A 17704-nucleotide genomic window follows, 5' to 3' on the forward strand; every position below is an offset into this window, starting at 1 on the left:
GGGTGTCGTGTCAAAGACAGCCATGTTAAAAGGCAGTGTTTCGGGATGCAGGCCTGTTTGAGGCCACACACGTTCAGATCGCACCGCACCCCCAGAGAGCTGCCCCACTTACAGTGCGAGACTGTCTTCTTTTTTGTGCGTTTGTTCTATTTATTTCACGGGAGGAAGAGAGTTGCACTTACTTAGTATTAAAGTGGAGTGACTCACAGCTAAAGAACAGGGGAAACTGTGAGGGAACACGCTGGTGCTCTTGGCAAATGAATCATGAGCTGAATAATGAGGAGAGGGTGGGCTGGAAGCAGAGCTGCGGTGGGCTCCCTCTCAGCGCCATACAACGCATGACGGTACCCAGGGGAGTGTTAACGCCACGGCTTACGCAATATCACTAGTAGCTACGCATCGTACCCAGCTGGGGTGACAGGCACCCGTTTGTGCAGTGTGGGTGCCGAACGTACGCCGTGTGTTTAAACCCTGTGCATCTGCCAGTATCTAATGAGGATTCGGGGGGAGCATTCACAGGTGTTAAGTGAGTGTAATCTCCCCGTTGTTTTCATTGAGCCGCTTGTTCCAGATGCTCTGCACTGTTGGGCTTTGATCCCAGGACTCGAGCAGCTCCGTAATCCTCACAGCATTGGTTACACTAAAAGCAGTTTGCTGCGAAGTGTCCTCTGTCAATAGACTTGTGGGTTCTCCCTCCCAGCTAACACACAATGTTCTCACAACGTTGCAAAAAAGTTGTGGGTAGGTTGGGGGCAAGACTACCTCAAAATGTACGCTGCACTGCGGAGTTACCCTGTTCCTCGCCAGCAGACCCAATCTCTCCCTCAACGCACACACTGGACTGCCGTAACCCACCGCTGTCTGGCTGTGCAGACGTTTGGATGAATCGGATGGGCATTAAAAATAAACCCTTTTTAAATAAATGTGTCCCTAGGTATAACTATGATCATTGTTTATTTGGTGAAAACGGTGTGTCCCTCGTGGCGGCTGTCCCGGTAGTGCCCAGGGGCCCCGAGTGGTGAGCAACAGAGGCTGGAATGGTAAATAACAGTAACTGGAAACACTTGATTTCCCCTGCGGAGAGATCACAGGCGGTCTGGAGCAGAAGTGCGCGGGAGGGAGCAGTGTAAAGGAGCTGTGAGGGAAAGTGGCCCTGATGACAGTAAACGAAGACGAGGACAAGCTAAAGCTGCTCGTACACGGCCGGGCCAAGGACCAGGGTGGGATTAGGCACCGTGAGGGGGCCAGGGGGGCGGGGGGCCGGACAGACCGCGCCGGTGACCCGCGGTGTGAAGCATGGCGGTGGCTGCACTCGTGAGAGAGTCGACAGATGCAGACCGACACAGGAGACCTTGCCTTCGATCAATGGCCGTGTGTGTGTGTGTGTGTGTGTGTGTGTGTGTGTGTGTGCTTGCCAGCTGGAGGCCATGGCTACTCCGGGGCAGAGGGGGAGGCATTGCAGAGGTTGAGATGCTGAGAGGGGCAGAGGCGGGACAGGTTTAGGTCAGCTGAGTATTTCTGTCCACCCTTCCCTCACACAGGCAACCCTAAAGCAGGTGAGGGGTTCAGGTTTTTATCAGCCCTAAATATCGCAGGGTGAAATGGAGGGTGACTCTGGCCCATAACGGTGTCCCCCCCCACCACTACACTCGCCCCCCAGCCAGCTACCTCCAGGGGGTTGGGGAGGGGGGGGGCGGGTGCTTTTATTTCTTTCTTTCTCACAACCTTTCATTGTCTTGCTGGAATGGAGACCTCCCCCTCCTTTGCAGCACTCCCTCTTTAATGAATTTAGAATATACTCTGTCTCCGGTTCTTCCCACGGGCTGATGGAGAGAGGGAGGGAGGGAGGGAGGGAGGGAGAGAGAGAGAGAAGAACGTTATTCAAATAGATTTTTCTTCCCCCCCTTAGAACCATTAAGCTAATGACTTATTGGTTCTCTTCAAAGGTGAGTTCAGCTAATCCTATTGCAGGCGGCTCTTCAAACACTTCCACGAGTGTTCGACGGGCGGATGAGTGAGAGAGGCTGACTAACGAAGGTCCGCCTCCCCTGTCTCCCGTTCTTAAGCCACGGAGATTTGGGCTGCCGCGATAGAGCTTTATATCAATGGCTTCATTCATCGGTCACGTCCCCTTGCTGGGCTGAGCTCCGCTGTGTAAGATTTAATTAGCCATGTCGTCGCTGCAGGTATGATTCAGTGTCTGCTGTCTCTTCCTCGCGCCTCTCTCTGTGATGTCATCAGACTTAGGGTGACCCAAAACATATGATCACATATCTCTTTTGCCCCTGCTCAGTCTTGAACTACAGGACTATGGTGCTCACATTGCTGAGATACATCCCTATATTGCGAGGAAGTCCACTGAAGAAGAATGGAGGGGTGGGGGACGTACCTGCTTGCTGAAACACAGATCCCCGGCATCCTGGGTCCTTCTGCAGCTGCACTTCCCTCAGGGAGAACACGGAGGCATCTGCGAACGCACAGAGACGGGACAGCACCCTGTTAATGTGGGCGGGGGCCATGGGGCCACACCATTCACAAAGCCATCTAGGCATAGCATCCTGCTACCATCCACCTGTGCTTTCTATCTATCTGAAAAGGGCAGGATGCTCAGCCACACAAAATAATGATTCCTTCTCCAGTTGATACTCTAGAGATTTGTATAGCTGAGGGACTGAAGCTCACCTGGGAAAGGAGACGTAGAAGGATAACCTTCTCTACCTCATACACTAAAAACATTACCCTTGAAGTAGCATGACGGAGCTGTTCCAGGTCACGCCTCCTGTTGCTCTTAAAAACAGTCCTGCAGTTTTACTTTGCACTGTCTCAGGCTGAACACACCTGCGCAGGGATGCGGGTCAGAATAGCTTTTAGAATAACTCGGTCTTACTGTCAGGCAAGGTGAGGACCCTGTCCCCCAGGCTCCTGAAGTAGGGGTGTGTCAAGGCCGCTTCCGCAGAGATCCGGCTTTTGGCTTCGTACTGCCAGGGGTAGAAACGCAAAACAGCAGGTTGGCGCAATGGCGATCCTTACACCCACACCCACAACCTGCCCAGTTTCCCTTCCCCCTTGCTACTGAACTCGTCCCCGAGGTGTTTCTGAGCTCTGAGATCGTGTTTGTCGGGCCGTGTCGCATTGTTGCTGCTCTGCCATGTGGTATAAATGAAGCGATTGCCCTGCCTCAGCTGCACTGCAGGAATGGGCGTGTGCCCTGAAATAAAAGTTGTCCTAGAGCTTGGTGTGCTTTTTGACTCCTACCTCTCTGCATTCTCTGCATTTGGCTGCCCTGTGTTTTGCCACATTTTTGCTTGTTCTAAAAGTCTAAGTTCTGCGTCTGTCTTTCTGCAAAAGAGAGAGGGGAATGTGCTGATAATGATAAGTGGGGCCGCACAATGAGAAGGTGGTTCTTGGTTTCAGTCGATTGTATGACAGGGGCCTCTGTGCTGCAGTTTCTTCCTACAAGAGCTTCATTCATGGCACAGAGGAGCTGTCTGAGGACAGGGGCCCGTACTGTGGATCCGATTACGGAAAACTGGCCCGTCTGTGCTATCCTGTGGTACTGTCCCTCGTTAATGTTATGTATCTCATTATAAATGTCTCTGTTGCTGTTGGTATTATTATTGTGAGCCTCATCCACCGGCAGTCCCCGTCTCTCCATCGCAGCGACGGGTCGCAGTGGGTCTGTCATGTTGCTTATTGATCTGAATGATTTCTCTTGTCTCTCATGAGCACGTTGACTTTCTTGCCTATTGTTTCAGACAGAAGGTTAATCCAGGTCTGAATGGAGGGATGAACTCTCCTCCCTCACCAGGTGAATCATTTCCTTCTCTCCTCTGCCCCCACAGTTTGGCGCTGATTTAATCCTCTGTTTTTGTTTTTCATTCCTATTTGTGAATCCCCAGGAAGCAAAGAAGTGAATGGATCGTTAATATTATTATAAAAGTAAAAAGCAGAAGCGGGTAATTGGGCAGAGCTGAGTGGCGTGGCGGCGCTCGAGTGGTTTCGGACGAAAGGGAACAGAGCGATTCTCAGAACTCCGGCCATGCGGTTGGCAGGAACGACGGTAGCGCACTGTTTCACCAGCGAGGGGACGGCGGGTTTGTCCTAAAGACATCGTGTTCTCTTACTTTTTGTTTTGTTTTTAACCTGCAGTGCTGCTGAAACTGTTGAATGTGCCTGTGATAGTGTCCGCCAGACATCAGGGAATGGATTGGTTTCAGCAGAACAGAGTTTTTTGGCACTGGCTGCCAGTATTTTAAATTGTTTCGCTTACAAGAAGTTTGAGCTTTAAAGTGCCTTATACTATGACATATCTGCAAATAATAAAAAAGGTCTGATTCTCCAAATTAGTACTTAGAGCTCAACTAGAACCAAAAGCAGCACGGTGGTGAGGCCCGGGGTCCAGCCATCAACCAGTACTGCCCCCACCGCCCGTCTGTGCCACGGCCGGGCGTGATGGCAGTGCAGGGCTGCTATGTTCCGCACCGAGCCCAGGGTGGGTCAGTGAGGGCAAGCCCTGCATTGGTAACGATCCTTGATCTAGCTGTTGCGCAGTTTCTGACGTTCTCCTCATGGCCTTGACGCGTGTTCGGGCGAGAGGAATGCGCCTCGGGGACAGAATGATGCTTTTACAGCGTGCCACCCTCTTTCTGAAATCACAAATCCTTTGTCAGTGTGGCTTGCATTATACCGTATTGCATGTTTCTTAAGAACAATACGATTATTATGTTTATTATTATCCATCCATCCATCTTCAAAACCGCTTATCCTTCGAAACCGCTTATCCTGGTGAGGGTGGTGGGGAAGCTGGAGTCAATCCTGGCAGGCATAGGGCGCAAGGCAGGAATACACCCAGGACGGGATGCCAGTCCATTGCTGGGCAAATGATCATGCAGGTAGAACAAAACAATATATAAATTCCAACCGGGAGCAGACTGGCTGCTGTGAGGGCAGGCCTCTTCAAACAAGGTGCACCTCTGCCCATGAGTGGGCCGGCCAGCCGGCCAGTCACCCACACAGGGGCTTTGCACGAACCCCCCCCCAGGCTTGCACCAGCGTATATATTCAAGGTGGTAATCAATTGTCCCCGTAGTCATTTAACTGGGGATGGTTGGACCTCAGTTTGCGAAGACAGCTCTGCTCCTGAATGAGACCTTTTATGAAATTGTGTAGTTTTCAGCGCTTTCTTTAGAGGGCTGAAGAGATCAGTTAAAATGACTTCTCTAAATAAAAGCTTTTTGTTGTGAAGCAGTTTGTCGCTCTATTTTGTGGTGGGATGGGGACGGGGTATTTTGATTTTGAATGGTTTCTTGACAGCCAATAGGTTTTCACAACTCCAGGTATGTGTCTTGAGTTATAGTCCACAGCCGGAGAGCTCTCATTCAGCCGAGTGCCGGGAATATTGGTTCTCCGGCTGTAATCAGAGACCCGTTTCTGAGCTTTCTAAACGTCTGCACAAACAGGGAGGTAAAATAATCCGGGCACCTGGTGCGAAACCGTGAGTTCATATCCTTGTTTGTATCCTTCCTACTGCCCTCAACCCTCACCGTGACGAACCCGACTCCTGTTGATTCTGCCGCGAGTGCCACCCACCGTTACAGCTATGTAAACTGGAAGTGTACGAAAATGGGGTCTGTAGTTTAAACAAACTAAGATCTTAATCAGATTCTTGTGGACAGCATCCCATGTTTGGCAGCACACTAAAACAGAGAGCCAGGTTTATACACATGCAGTATAATTTACGTAGGTGTAGGGCCACAAAGCTCAAACATGTTTGGTTCACACCTCCTTACCTGTCATTAAAGCTATAATTAGCCTTGTCAAACCAGGTCTGCTACATAATTAAGTATTTGATTGCTGCCAAGATGCTGCTGAAGATTGTTGAATATTTTCGGTCTCCAGACCTTTGTCTTTGAAGGTTCATCTTGTCACAATCAAATAAATGTTTCTCTCTCTTGTTAATAGAAATGTACAATATTTGAATACTGTAACGTACCACCACACCCAGTAATGGGTTCAGTGGGGAGGAGCGCAGGGAGAGGGGATTACAGGTGAGGGGTGCGGAATAACGAGTCTGTGTGAGCGTGTTCAGTCCCTGAGATGTGTGTGCTGCAGTCATAATAAATACAACAATTTGTTGTTGGTCCTGTAATCATACGTTGAGTCTACTGCTTGGAAACCCCCGCAAAAGTTAAAATAGTAAACGCCACGTAGCCAAATAAATTAAAACATTAGATTTGTATACTGCTCATTAATAAATAAAAGTTGATGAAAATAAATTTCAAAACCATCATAAAAAGCCCCTCAACTGCCCCTGTCATGTTTGCAGACACTGGACCAGATTACATTTAAACAATGTATTTTGAAATTATACGATTACACTGATCATGTATGTTGTATTTTTTCACTATCCCCCATTTGCCAGCATGCCTGTGGACACTCTGCGTTATTCCGCTTTATTGTTTCTTCATCCGCCATCTTTACAGCGCTGTTGTGCAATATAATGGAAATGTAAAACAAAACAAAAACGATAATATCTGCTGTTTAGCATGTTTTGCTAAATGCACAGAAGAATCCAAAAGCTTAAATGTAAGCTGAGCAACTGAGAACTGGTATCACGGAGGAACAAGCAAACTCCGGGATCACTGCAACACAAATTTAAATTATTATGCATAATTTATTCAGCTTAATGGTCAATTGCATAGAATTGAAAGCGGAGAAGTGGAGATGAGCTGTGTTTAGTAATGTGTACTAACTCTTCAAGTTTTTTGTTAATCAACCCATTATTATTATTATTATTATTATTATTATTATTATTATTATTATTATTATTATTATTATATAATATACCGAACAATATATAGTGTTGACAAACAAACTCTGAACTGTAGAATAACTGTTTGGGTTATTATAGTTAACCCAAATATTAAGGTTTGTGTGTTCGTAGTATTTACTAATTTCCGTATAGTTGAACACCAGGATATAGGCTATTCATCAAGGGGTTTACACTGAATTGCAATTTCCAACACTTTTTCTGTATTGAATAAAATACAGATTACATTTAACATACATATGTCAGCGCACATACAGTTTATTATGAGTAGTGCTTTTACAGGAAGGTAAGCATGTTTCATGCAAGTAAAATCAAACCGTGTGCTTGTAAAAAACTTGATTACTGCTCGGGATAACTTATTTTAAACTTCAAGGGGATGTTTTATCTTGTTTATCTGGGTTATCTGTAAAAACTAAAAAGTAGGATTGTCATTCAAATCTATACACTGGTAGCTAATGTGACGTCATCGATAAGTTATTGCAAATTACCACCAACGAAGGTTTGAACCTTCATTCGGTAATGTGTTCCAAACCTTCGAAAGTAAAAACTGACCCGGGACAGCCCTACTGATTTCTATTTGTTGTTGTCACATGTTTGCTGCTCTGCGCCGGGTGAAGGGAGGGCCGCTGCGCACCGATAGGGATCTGTTCGGTGTTGACAGGAGCCGAGGTGGAAAGGCAACACCTCGGTGCACAGAAGGTAAAGAGACAGTGTTCGGTGTTCAGACTCTTACCAGTAGTAGGCACGTGAGGAGGTCAATTCCCTCCGTGTCCAACCTGAAAATACACACAGAAACATGCGAGTCATGTGGATCAACATCTTTTCAAACATACAAAAACATGTCCCAGGCGTCTTTCTCTTGATTCATACTTTTTAAAAGCACCAGCCAGGTACTAGAGGCCAAGTGCTCGGTTTAATATCAATTAATATCAATTCAAGGGCATAAAGCCCGTCTTTGAACTCCAATGCCCTTAAACCTCAAGCTGCTGAACAGAGCTTCTGCATCTATGATAGCTGCCATCTTTCCCATGGTTGTCTATCGGTCTCTCTGTGTCTCTGTCCATATTTCGTTACCTGGGCACGTGGTTGATGAGCGGCTGGGGTCTGTACTGGGGGAAGTAGTAGGATTTGAACTCAGCATTCGTTGAGATCCCCGACCAGCTCTCCTCTGTGGGCGTGCCTGGGGAGGGAAGGAGATTCTGGGTCAGCAAGCAGGGAGTGGATGTGACACGGCCTCGGCGGCTGACGGGGTCCCCGGCCCAGCCTGGTTTGAGACCTCAATGTTGAAATGGCCAGAACAGATGAGGCCCACCCTGAGAACCCTTTCCAGACAGAGGGTGGAGATGGGATACAATATCTCCCAGAATACAAAGCGTCCCATATTGACTCCTGTTTCATTTTATTTATTCAAATATCTGATTGGGTGTGTCCCCTAACAACATGAAAGCTGAATACATCTGCAGCAGATTAAATACGCTTTTAAATAAAATGTAGCTTTAACGCTTGCGCATCCGTGATGTCATCAACATGCACCAGATAGTCGCCTAGATAGAGGCTCTGTATGTGGCGAACAAGACGGACTGACCAGAGCTAGTTTACAATGATGCAGACACTTTCACTGCCTTCATTTAACAGGTAGCCACATCCATATAGAACAGCCCTGTTTTTGTTTTATTTACACACAAAAGAAATGGGCCCGCAACGGCATGAAACTAGGACAGATAGCTGAGTTATTAGGGCTTTGGGGAGATCACTGGGAACTTCAGATTCAATCCATGAGGTATGGGACAACCTGTCAGACCCTATGGAGGACACTTGACACTTGACCCTTAACGAGGATCTTGGAATAATAAACCACAAGGAGACAGTGGTGTAAGGTATTCACCAGGTAGACTTTGCTGGCGAACAAAAGGAAGACTGTTTTGATTAAGGATATTGATTAACGCGGACGGCCCACAGTTGCTTCCTGCTGGGGGGGCGGGTTGGATTCGCACTGACCAGGCCCGGTGACTTATTGCCGGTAATTGTCCACTGACTGTGAAGTGGCTGCCAGAATAACTGTGGTACAGTTTAAACCACGTTTCCTCTCTGGCGACCGTACTGGGAGTATTTCCACTGCAGCGTCACAGAGGGAGACTATTGCATCACATAGCGCTGGACTGAATTGGCTTCACAGGCAGAATGGATATACGTTTACGCAACTTGTAAACTTCTTTCTTTCTTCATTCATTAATTAATTCATTCATATATTCATTTGGAAGTGTGTAAGAAATATATCGCACCCAGTCTACAGATTTTCCAGTGCACTGTTCTGTTTTCTCATTAAACAGAAAATATTCTCCTATTGGTGGTTTTTATTGTTTTAAATATCCCAGATGTGAAATAATAGGATTAGAAACTCTAATATTAAAAACCTAAATATAGATTTAAAATGTGATGCATTTAATGCTGAACATTTTTGCAGAACTACTAATTAATTCATGAATCCACGAGAGAAGAGTGTTTTAAATGGGGGTCCTGAAAGTAGTGCCTTACATCGTCCATGAGGCCAGGCAACTGGGCCCACCCTAGATCTCACAGAGGTGTGATGTCATATTGTGGGCAGGAGGTTGCACAGATGTACACCCCTAGCGTATCACCATGTTAATATTCATAGCTATCATGCTTTAGCAAGTGTAAAATACTGGGGTGTGACATGCGTGTGGACCGGCTCCTACACGGACCCCCTTCCAAAGCACCACGGTCTTCTGAACCGATTTGAGCTGGTCTGCAGATGAACCGCTGTTCCAACTCGTGCCCTGTCGCCCCCTGGTGGTCGATGTAAGCACTGCAGCCATGGAGCCTCACCTATGAGCCGAAAGATGAGGTGCAGCTCCTCCTTCACTGTGGACCCAGGAAACATGGGCCGGCCCGTCACCATCTCGTACAGAATACAGCCCACGCCCCTGCAGCCGGGGAAGGGTAGAGAACAAGCTCAGCAAGGTGCATTAAAAAAAAAATCCTTCACATTATGAGCAGCAGATATCTCCCCGTCTCCCCTGGTGTTTTGTGGTTACTGGGCTGGCGTGGGCATGGCGTACAATCAGTGCCCCTTGTGCGTTTATTACTCTGGTGACACTGAGGAAGCGGGAGGCTGTGGCACTGGTTTCTGTGACGCCACCATAGAGGGGCCATAGAGAGGCTCCCAGCTTGCCTTACCGTACCTACAGTGCGAGGCCTGGCAGGAGTGTGCGGGGGCCGCAGTGTCCGTACATCACACCGCAGTGACCGTGGACATCCAAGAGAGTTGTCTATCGTGATTCCATAGCGAGACCCAGACCCAGACCTAGACACGCACAGCACCGCTCCCCCTCCCATGCCAGACCCTGTACCCCGTGCCCTCGGATAACCCCGGGAGATCCGGTCTGCATGTCAGTGCTCGACCAAGTGAGGCCCTGTTAACGTGTCCGGGGAGGAGCTCTCACGCCACCCTGTTCCCAGAGAGAACCTGACGAAATGACAGGGTGGATTCATAGCAGGAGAAACTAGTGGTATTATAAGTGAAATATTAATAGGGCTGTGGTGTTTCCACCCCTCCCACCACAGACGGGCTTTCTCAGTGTTGTGCCTTAAGCATGACCTTTTTAAATCTCCTCTGATTTCTTTAAAATCGCCCTGATTGTGGCAGTAAGAATGACAGCGCTGAAAAGCACAAACTGCAGCGGGAGGATTTGGTTTGTGAAAGCAGCTAAAGATGAAGATCGTGATCCCCTTCTGACCCATTTCAAAGTGAACCCAGAGATAAACTTTGAGATTTAAAGTTTGCAAACATGCTATCCGTGGTAGAGCTCTGTGCAGTGATCTACTGTAATGTTTACTGCAATGGAGACGGGCCAAGCTTTTCATGTGTTTATTAATTAGAGCCAGACGAGAGTAAGTGTTCATTATGGTGAAGGATTCATCTTCGGCAAAGGTAAGGAGAGTGACTGTCTTTAGACACTGGGAATAGTCAGGGACAGAGCTGGTACTGGAGACTGGGAATCGATCAATCGTAGACCAGGATTTGGAGATGGTGCTGAGGGCCGTGTTGACAGCTGCGGTTAGGGCATGGCATTGGGGGCTGGAGTTGGGCGAGCGTTGAGGTTTATAGTTTGGGTCAGTGCCTAGCAGTGTGATTCGGCTGTTACACGCCGAGGACACAGGACTGTTTTATTGGAAAAGTATTTTACATTACAAAATAAAAACAATACAAAAAAATGTAATACTTATGATAACATTTTTTTACATCCAATTCTAAAATCAGTGTTTAAACCAAAATACAAATTAAACTCAAGAAACAAGTGCATTAAATCAATCAAAACAATTGCATTTGTGATAAAATGGCAAACTGTCAAACCAACAAAATTAAACAAAAACAGTCAAATGCAATAATAATTAATGGATAATGCATCAGATACATAAAAGGACACAGCCCGTGTGGGGGGCACTCACCACATGTCAATCTGTGTGGAGTACTCTGTGGAGCCCAGCAGCACGTCCGGGGGGCGGTACCACAGGGTCACCACCTCGTTGGAGTAGGTCTTGGTGGGCACGGACTGGGCCCGGGCGAGGCCTAGACCGGGATGAAAACAACGACAATGGTAACAGTCACAATCGCAGAAGCACGCAACCACGCAGAGCCTGGCAGGAGCTGAGCTGCAGTGCGGTGTGTTCATGCTGGCCACGCTGCCTAACCCCGCACAGCCAGCGAGGGCCTTACCGAAGTCCGCCAGCTTGAGCTCCCCCTTGTCGTTGATGAGCAGGTTCTGGGGCTTCAGGTCCCGGTGCAGGATCTTCCTCTTGTGGCAGTAGGACAGGCCCCGCAGCAGCTGGAACGTGAAGATCTGAGAGGGAGTAGAGCCAGTGTGAATTGAAGGCAAGGGAGGGGCCCTGCGTGGCTGGAGGCACCGTAAATAGAAACCTGGCGATTGTCACTGGGTTTGTGAAAGTCCCCACAAATGTGTGTGTGTCTGTGTTTTTGTGTGTCTGTCATTCCAGGGATGGCGCTCACTGCAGCTGGCATTCCTTCACTTTGCTCAAAGGAAAATTACTGGTAACCTTAGAAACCGTTACTTTAATCATGTACAAGAAAGGCAATCATTGACAACCTGGGATGCAGCTACTGGGAGGCCGGGGGAACATAAGAACATAAGAAAGTGTACAAATGAGAGGAGGCTTTCGACCCATTGTGATCATTTGGTGTCCATTAATAACTCGAATGCCTTGAAGCCCAATTTCCATTTGTGTCCCCGGGTGCATGTGTCCCTGCTGATCTGGAAAAGCTCCTCAATTCTACACTTTTGCCAATATACCCCAGCATTGTGTTTGCCTTTTTTATTGCTTCCCCACATTGCTTGGATGGAGAAAGTGAGGAGTCCACGTAGACTCCTAGGTCTTTCTCATGCGTTACTTCATCTAGATCTGTACCTCCCATAGTGAAGATGGATTAATAAATAAATAAATATCAAACAAACAAGCGTTTTTGTTGTATCAATCATTCCTACATGTTGGGTATTTAAGTACTCCAGTGCACTATGAATCCTTTAATATAAATCTGTAATGTTGAATTGAAGCACTCAGGCAGGGTTTGCCCAGTGTCAATTACAGGAAGGGGTGGTGCCCAGTCCATTTGTTCGGTTCTGCCAATCGACAGTCAGTTGCTGTTGTGGTTCACTGGGTAGAAGCTGGTCTCAGGGGTTCTACCACAATGTATACACAGTTTATGGTTAAATTTGAAGATCGGTAAATGAAGGGGGAACATCTAACGCATCCTCGCTCCCAGCCACTCACCTTGACGTTGTGCATGCTCATGATGTTCCCACAGTTGTCCAGGTACTGCTTCAGATCACTGTCCTGTGAAGAGGGATGCACAGAGACCGTCACACAGTCATCCGAACAGAGATAATGGGACAGATCGACAGGGTGGGCCAGCCAGCCAATCGGGGGGAAACAATGCTTACCAGATACTCAAACACCAGGGTGAGCGAGCGGTCGGTGTGGATGATGTCGTGCAGAGTCACGATGTTAGCGTGTTTCAGGTTCTTCAGCAATGACACTGCGATGACAGGGGGTGACAGACAGTCAGTCACCAAAGCCCATGTTAAGTCCCCACCTCTCTCCTCACCTGACTTCACTATTGTAATGGTAGGGTTAAATAAAGTGAGCGGTATGGCTCCAAAAAAGGGGAAAGACACAAATACAAACATACACACAATAAAAAATAAAATTATATTTCTACTGATGCACCCTGTCTCATGAGACCTCACTGGAAGTTACGTCTTCAGAGTTTATGCAAGGCCTACTTTTCACCACAGTACCCCGGAAACAGTTTTGACATCACTCCACCAGCACACATTAATTGAATATACAAACACTAGCTACTAGTTCAAATGAAATGAGGAATTTCATTGTAGAGCCTTCCAAAGCAATCTAAACTTTCTAAAGATCAGTCATCTCATAAAAAATCAGACCACACACGAGTCTTATGGTATTATTTCTATCTTCTTCATTCTCTTTTGCTGACTAAGTTTAAGACTTTGGTGATGACTTTATTAAGGCTACCTAATATCAGAGCAATTCATAAAACGTTTTGTGCAATGAAGTAATACAATAACATGATTGTTAAATAATACAATGATCTTCAACAGCGGACGCAACTAAATACCGACGACCCAACCCCCCTCCCAAAACCCCCCCAAAAAACATGCATATTGACATTTTCTTCAAACCACTTTAAACGCTGGTCTCTGTTTCTCCCAGTTATTGAATTGAAAGCAACACTGAGGTTGTTTGTCTATCTAGACTAGATCCCTTTTTCATTACTTTAATCTTAAGCAACAATTATTTCTGTCCTTCAAATGTGAAGCTGTCATCATTACTGCAATTCTGCCTTGTCCCACTAGATGGCAGCATTGGCACATCCACGTTAACACCAGGCCCACTCATCCCACGCATTTTGGCAGCCGGGCCCCTCGGCTCCAGGGCCCCTGGGTACCTTCGCGAATGGCGGTGCAGGGCGCTCCCTCCTCGTGCTCCAGGCGGATCTCTTTCAGGGCCACCAGATTCTCTGTCAGTTTACTGCGCCCTTTGAACACTGTGGCGTAGGTACCCTGAGAGAGGGAAAACAGAGCAGGACAATCTAGGGTCATGAGTGAAGTGTACAGGGAGAGACAGTGAAGGAGTGAGATGTATAGAGCGAGACAGAGAGGGGCAGAGTGTGTCCCACAAGTGCACTGATGTCCTCCTTGTGAATGGTAGTGCGGCCCTGTGTTGGCAGGACTGATGTGGCTCAGCCTGACTGAGGTCTCACCCCATCTTGCCATGCACTGCAGAGGGATGAGCTTCTGTGGACTGGAAAGTGTGCGATAATACCCTGCACTGACTGTCTGCTTTACTGGGCCCTGTCTGCTTATTCAGAAAAAGTCGCCAATGTGCGTGTGCATGTGAGTGTGAGAGAGAGAGAGAGAGAGAGAGTGAGAGAGAGAGAGAGTGTCTTACCTCTCCCAGCTTGTCGAGTTTTACATAGGTCTCCAGTTTTCCGAAGCCAATGTCAGACTAAAGAAAGAGAAGGCATCATATTAACCCTGTGATCAAGAATGCCTCACACACACACTGACCCACTACTACTGAGTCTGGCACTGACACACAGACCCTCACATGGACAAAAGTCTCATGCTGACACAAGGACCCTCACACAGACCCACGGGGGACGCACTGACCAGGGAGGCTCTGCGGGACATGCGGCTCAGGGGTTTAGAGGAGGGCGGGCTGTCCAGCTGCAGCTTCTGTAGGAGCTCCTCTGGGAGGCGGATGTCCACAGGCAGAGACATCCTCTTACTGACATCCTGCACAGACGAATGGACAGAGAGAGAGAGAGAGAGAGAGGGGGGGGGAGAGAGCGAGAGAGTGAAGAGGGACACAGAGACGCACAGGGCTGTGTGAGGGGTGTATTTGAGAGTGAACACACCGCTGTCACGTGAGGCTGAGATCAAAAGCACTCGCAAAGCCATGTTGATGTGCCTACAAGTGCTTGCTGGCTCTGTTTCTCTGCTTCAGTCTGCAGTAAACAGGGTGCAGGTTTGAGTCTTTCTGCACACAAACTTTTCTGATTTTATAGATCAAGGCAAATGACACCTTTCCATTATAATAGTAATAATTAGACGTATAGATATATATTTAATATATAAAGTTCTGCTGCTTCCTTACAGCTTCACACCATCCAAGGCCTTTCAGCACAGATCAGCCAGATTTAATATCAGCATTTAAAGACTATTTTTCACTATTAAACTACTGCTAAACTGATGCAGGGTTACCTCAGCCAAGAAGTATTAATCCAGTCACTCTTTGAATCCTCTGTCAACAACCCCCGCAAACTCTACTCCACCTTCTCCTCCCTCTTTGCCCCCCTCCCCCTCCTCCTCCCTCGTCTCTCTCTGCAGATGATTTCACCTCCTTCTTCTCCTCCAAGATTGCAGACATCCGCAAGCTCTTCAACAGTCCCCCCTCCTCTCCCATCCCACCCAAGTCTTCCACCAACCAAGCTTCCTTTTCTTCATTCTCACCTCTCTCGGACTCTGATGTTTCCGCTCTCCTCCTATGTCACAAACCCACAACGTGTGCCTTGGACCCTCTCCCTTCTCACCTCCTCCAAGCGACTGCTCCTGATCTTCTCCCCTTCATCTCCTCCCTCCTCAACTCCTCACTCCTCTCTGGCTGTTTCCCCTCTGTCATCCCACTCCTCAAGAAACCAACCCTTGATGCCACCTGTCCTCAGAACTACCGCCCTGTCTCCCTACTCCCCTTCCTCTCCAAGACTCTCGAGCGGGCGGTCCACCGTCAGCTCTCTGACTTTCTGTCCCAACACTCACTCCTGGATCCTCTGCAATCCGGCTTCCGCACAGCTCACTCCACTCAGTCACTGACTCTGTCCTCATCCTCCTTGATCTCTCCGCAGCATTTGACACTGTTGATCACTCCATCCTCCTCTCCTGCCTCGCTGATCTTGGAATCTCTGGGACTGCTCTCACCTGGTTCTCCTCCACCAAGTGACATGGCGAGGTTCCTCATCCACCCCCCAGCCTCTCCTCACAGGCGTACCCCAAGGCTTTGTCCTGGGCCCCGTCCTGTTCTCTCTCTACACTCGCTCCCTGGGCTCCTTCATCGCATCCCATGGTTTCTCTTACCATTGTTACCATGATGCCCAGATCTTCCTGTCTTTTCCCTCTTCTGACCCTCTCATCCCCTCTCGTATCTCTTCCTGCTTGTCTGCTATCTCCGGCTGGATACACTTGCAACACCTCAAGCTCAACCTCTCCAAATCAGATCTCCTCTTTATCCCCCCCTTTCCTCACCTTCTGCTGATCTCTCCATCTCAATCCCCTATGGACACTTTCTATGACACTTTCTCCTTCTTCTTCCGCTAAAAACCTAGGAGTCACCCTCGATCCTGCGCTCTCCTACACCCAGCACATCACCACGCTGACACGCACCTGTAGATTCTTCCTGAGCAACATACGCCGAATCCAACCCTTCCTCACCAACTACTCGACTCAGCTGCTCGTCCGATTCACACACGCTACTCCACTGCTCCGCTCCCTCCACTGGCTCCCGATACCGACATGCATTCAGTTCAAGACACTGACCCTCACCTACAGCTGTCTCCACCACATGGCACCAAGCTACCTTCAGACCCTCGTCTCTACATACATCCCCTCAAGAGCACTGCGCTCCTCCAGTGCCAGAAGACTAACTCTGCCTCCTCTCCACTCTCCTTCCTCCAGAGCCGCTCCTTCTCATCCCTGAACCCTAAATGGTGGAATGACCTGCCCACCGAAGTCAAAACAGCAGAGTCCTTGACCTCATTCCGGCGCTTACTCAAGACACATCTTTTCAGACAGTACATGTAATTTAGCCATTTACTCTCCTGTACAATAGCACTTATACAACGTTTTGTTATACCTCTTGCTTTGCTTTACAAGTACTGATATTGTTTATTTTGATTTCCTAATAATAATAATAATAATAATAATAATAATAATAATAATAATACATAAAGTAGTTTCCCTGCTTTAAATCCATAAGAACCAAAATCCAAAATCTCTCTCTCTCAGTTTTGCTGTATAGCAGTGTCCAGTATTGCTAGAGGCCTTGTCAGTGTGTCAGTTTTGCAGTGTCAGTGTTGCATTGCAGGTGTGTCAGTGTTGGAGTCAGTCCATACTCACCTCCATGGAGAAGCGGCGGTGCTGCGACCGGCTGTGGTACTGTAGGTGTGTGGGCGACTGGCTCTCCTCCCCGGGCAGGGGGCTGCGCTCTGGCTGCAGGGCCTGCAGTCTAAGGCTGTCAGGGACCAGGTCTGAGAGACACGGGGGTACAGAGCAGGGTGGTGGGCAGTGAGCTTGGAATGGCCAGGACCGGTCAAAAAATAAAGTAATGACTTCCAATGACCACATTTCTAAAAAAAACTAAAAAAAAAAACTCCACTGGATTGCAGCCCCTCTCGCATGTGAAGTGCAGTACATGGTGAGTTATCGTGGGTGCGTAGTGTTACTGGCACGGAAGAGAGAGATTTGAATAGAAAGTGACACTTGACACTAATTTGAGCCCTGTGTCTCTTGGCGTAGTTTTCCTATGTCCTATCTATGTGCTGCGATGTGGAAAATACAGGGCCTGTCTGGTGCGATGCATGAGTACGGCTTCTAATTTCCCACAGCAGTGCATGTATTCAGCTCACCCCCCCCACACACCTTTAGTTTCAGATGCCTATGCAAACGGAGCCCCTTCCTGTTTGCATCTGCAGAACATTCTCTGCTTCCCACCTTTACAGACCGCTCTCGGGGAGCAGCGTCGGAAGGAAGAGGC

General features: G+C 48.0%; 1 protein-coding gene across 1 annotated transcript in view; it reads right to left on the reverse strand.

The window, feature by feature from the left end:
- Nucleotides 1-219: 219 nt before the first annotated feature.
- cdk18 (cyclin dependent kinase 18) overlaps nt 220-17704 on the reverse strand; it is a 41741-nt gene continuing 24256 nt past the window's right edge. Inside the window, exons 3-16 of the mRNA XM_066703169.1 lie at nt 17068-17198; nt 14566-14691; nt 14345-14401; nt 13842-13956; nt 12808-12902; nt 12638-12700; nt 11568-11691; nt 11300-11420; nt 9677-9774; nt 7904-8009; nt 7563-7605; nt 2888-2978; nt 2390-2467; nt 220-1823 (exon numbers count right to left, since the gene is read on the reverse strand). Of these exons, the coding sequence (XP_066559266.1) occupies nt 1789-1823; nt 2390-2467; nt 2888-2978; nt 7563-7605; nt 7904-8009; nt 9677-9774; nt 11300-11420; nt 11568-11691; nt 12638-12700; nt 12808-12902; nt 13842-13956; nt 14345-14401; nt 14566-14691; nt 17068-17198 (1283 nt within the window). The 3' untranslated portion in view covers nt 220-1788. The remainder of the gene's footprint in view (nt 1824-2389; nt 2468-2887; nt 2979-7562; nt 7606-7903; nt 8010-9676; nt 9775-11299; nt 11421-11567; nt 11692-12637; nt 12701-12807; nt 12903-13841; nt 13957-14344; nt 14402-14565; nt 14692-17067; nt 17199-17704) is intronic.

This window comes from Amia ocellicauda, chromosome 5 (genome assembly GCF_036373705.1).
Source record: "Amia ocellicauda isolate fAmiCal2 chromosome 5, fAmiCal2.hap1, whole genome shotgun sequence".
Lineage (NCBI taxonomy): Eukaryota > Metazoa > Chordata > Actinopteri > Amiiformes > Amiidae > Amia > Amia ocellicauda.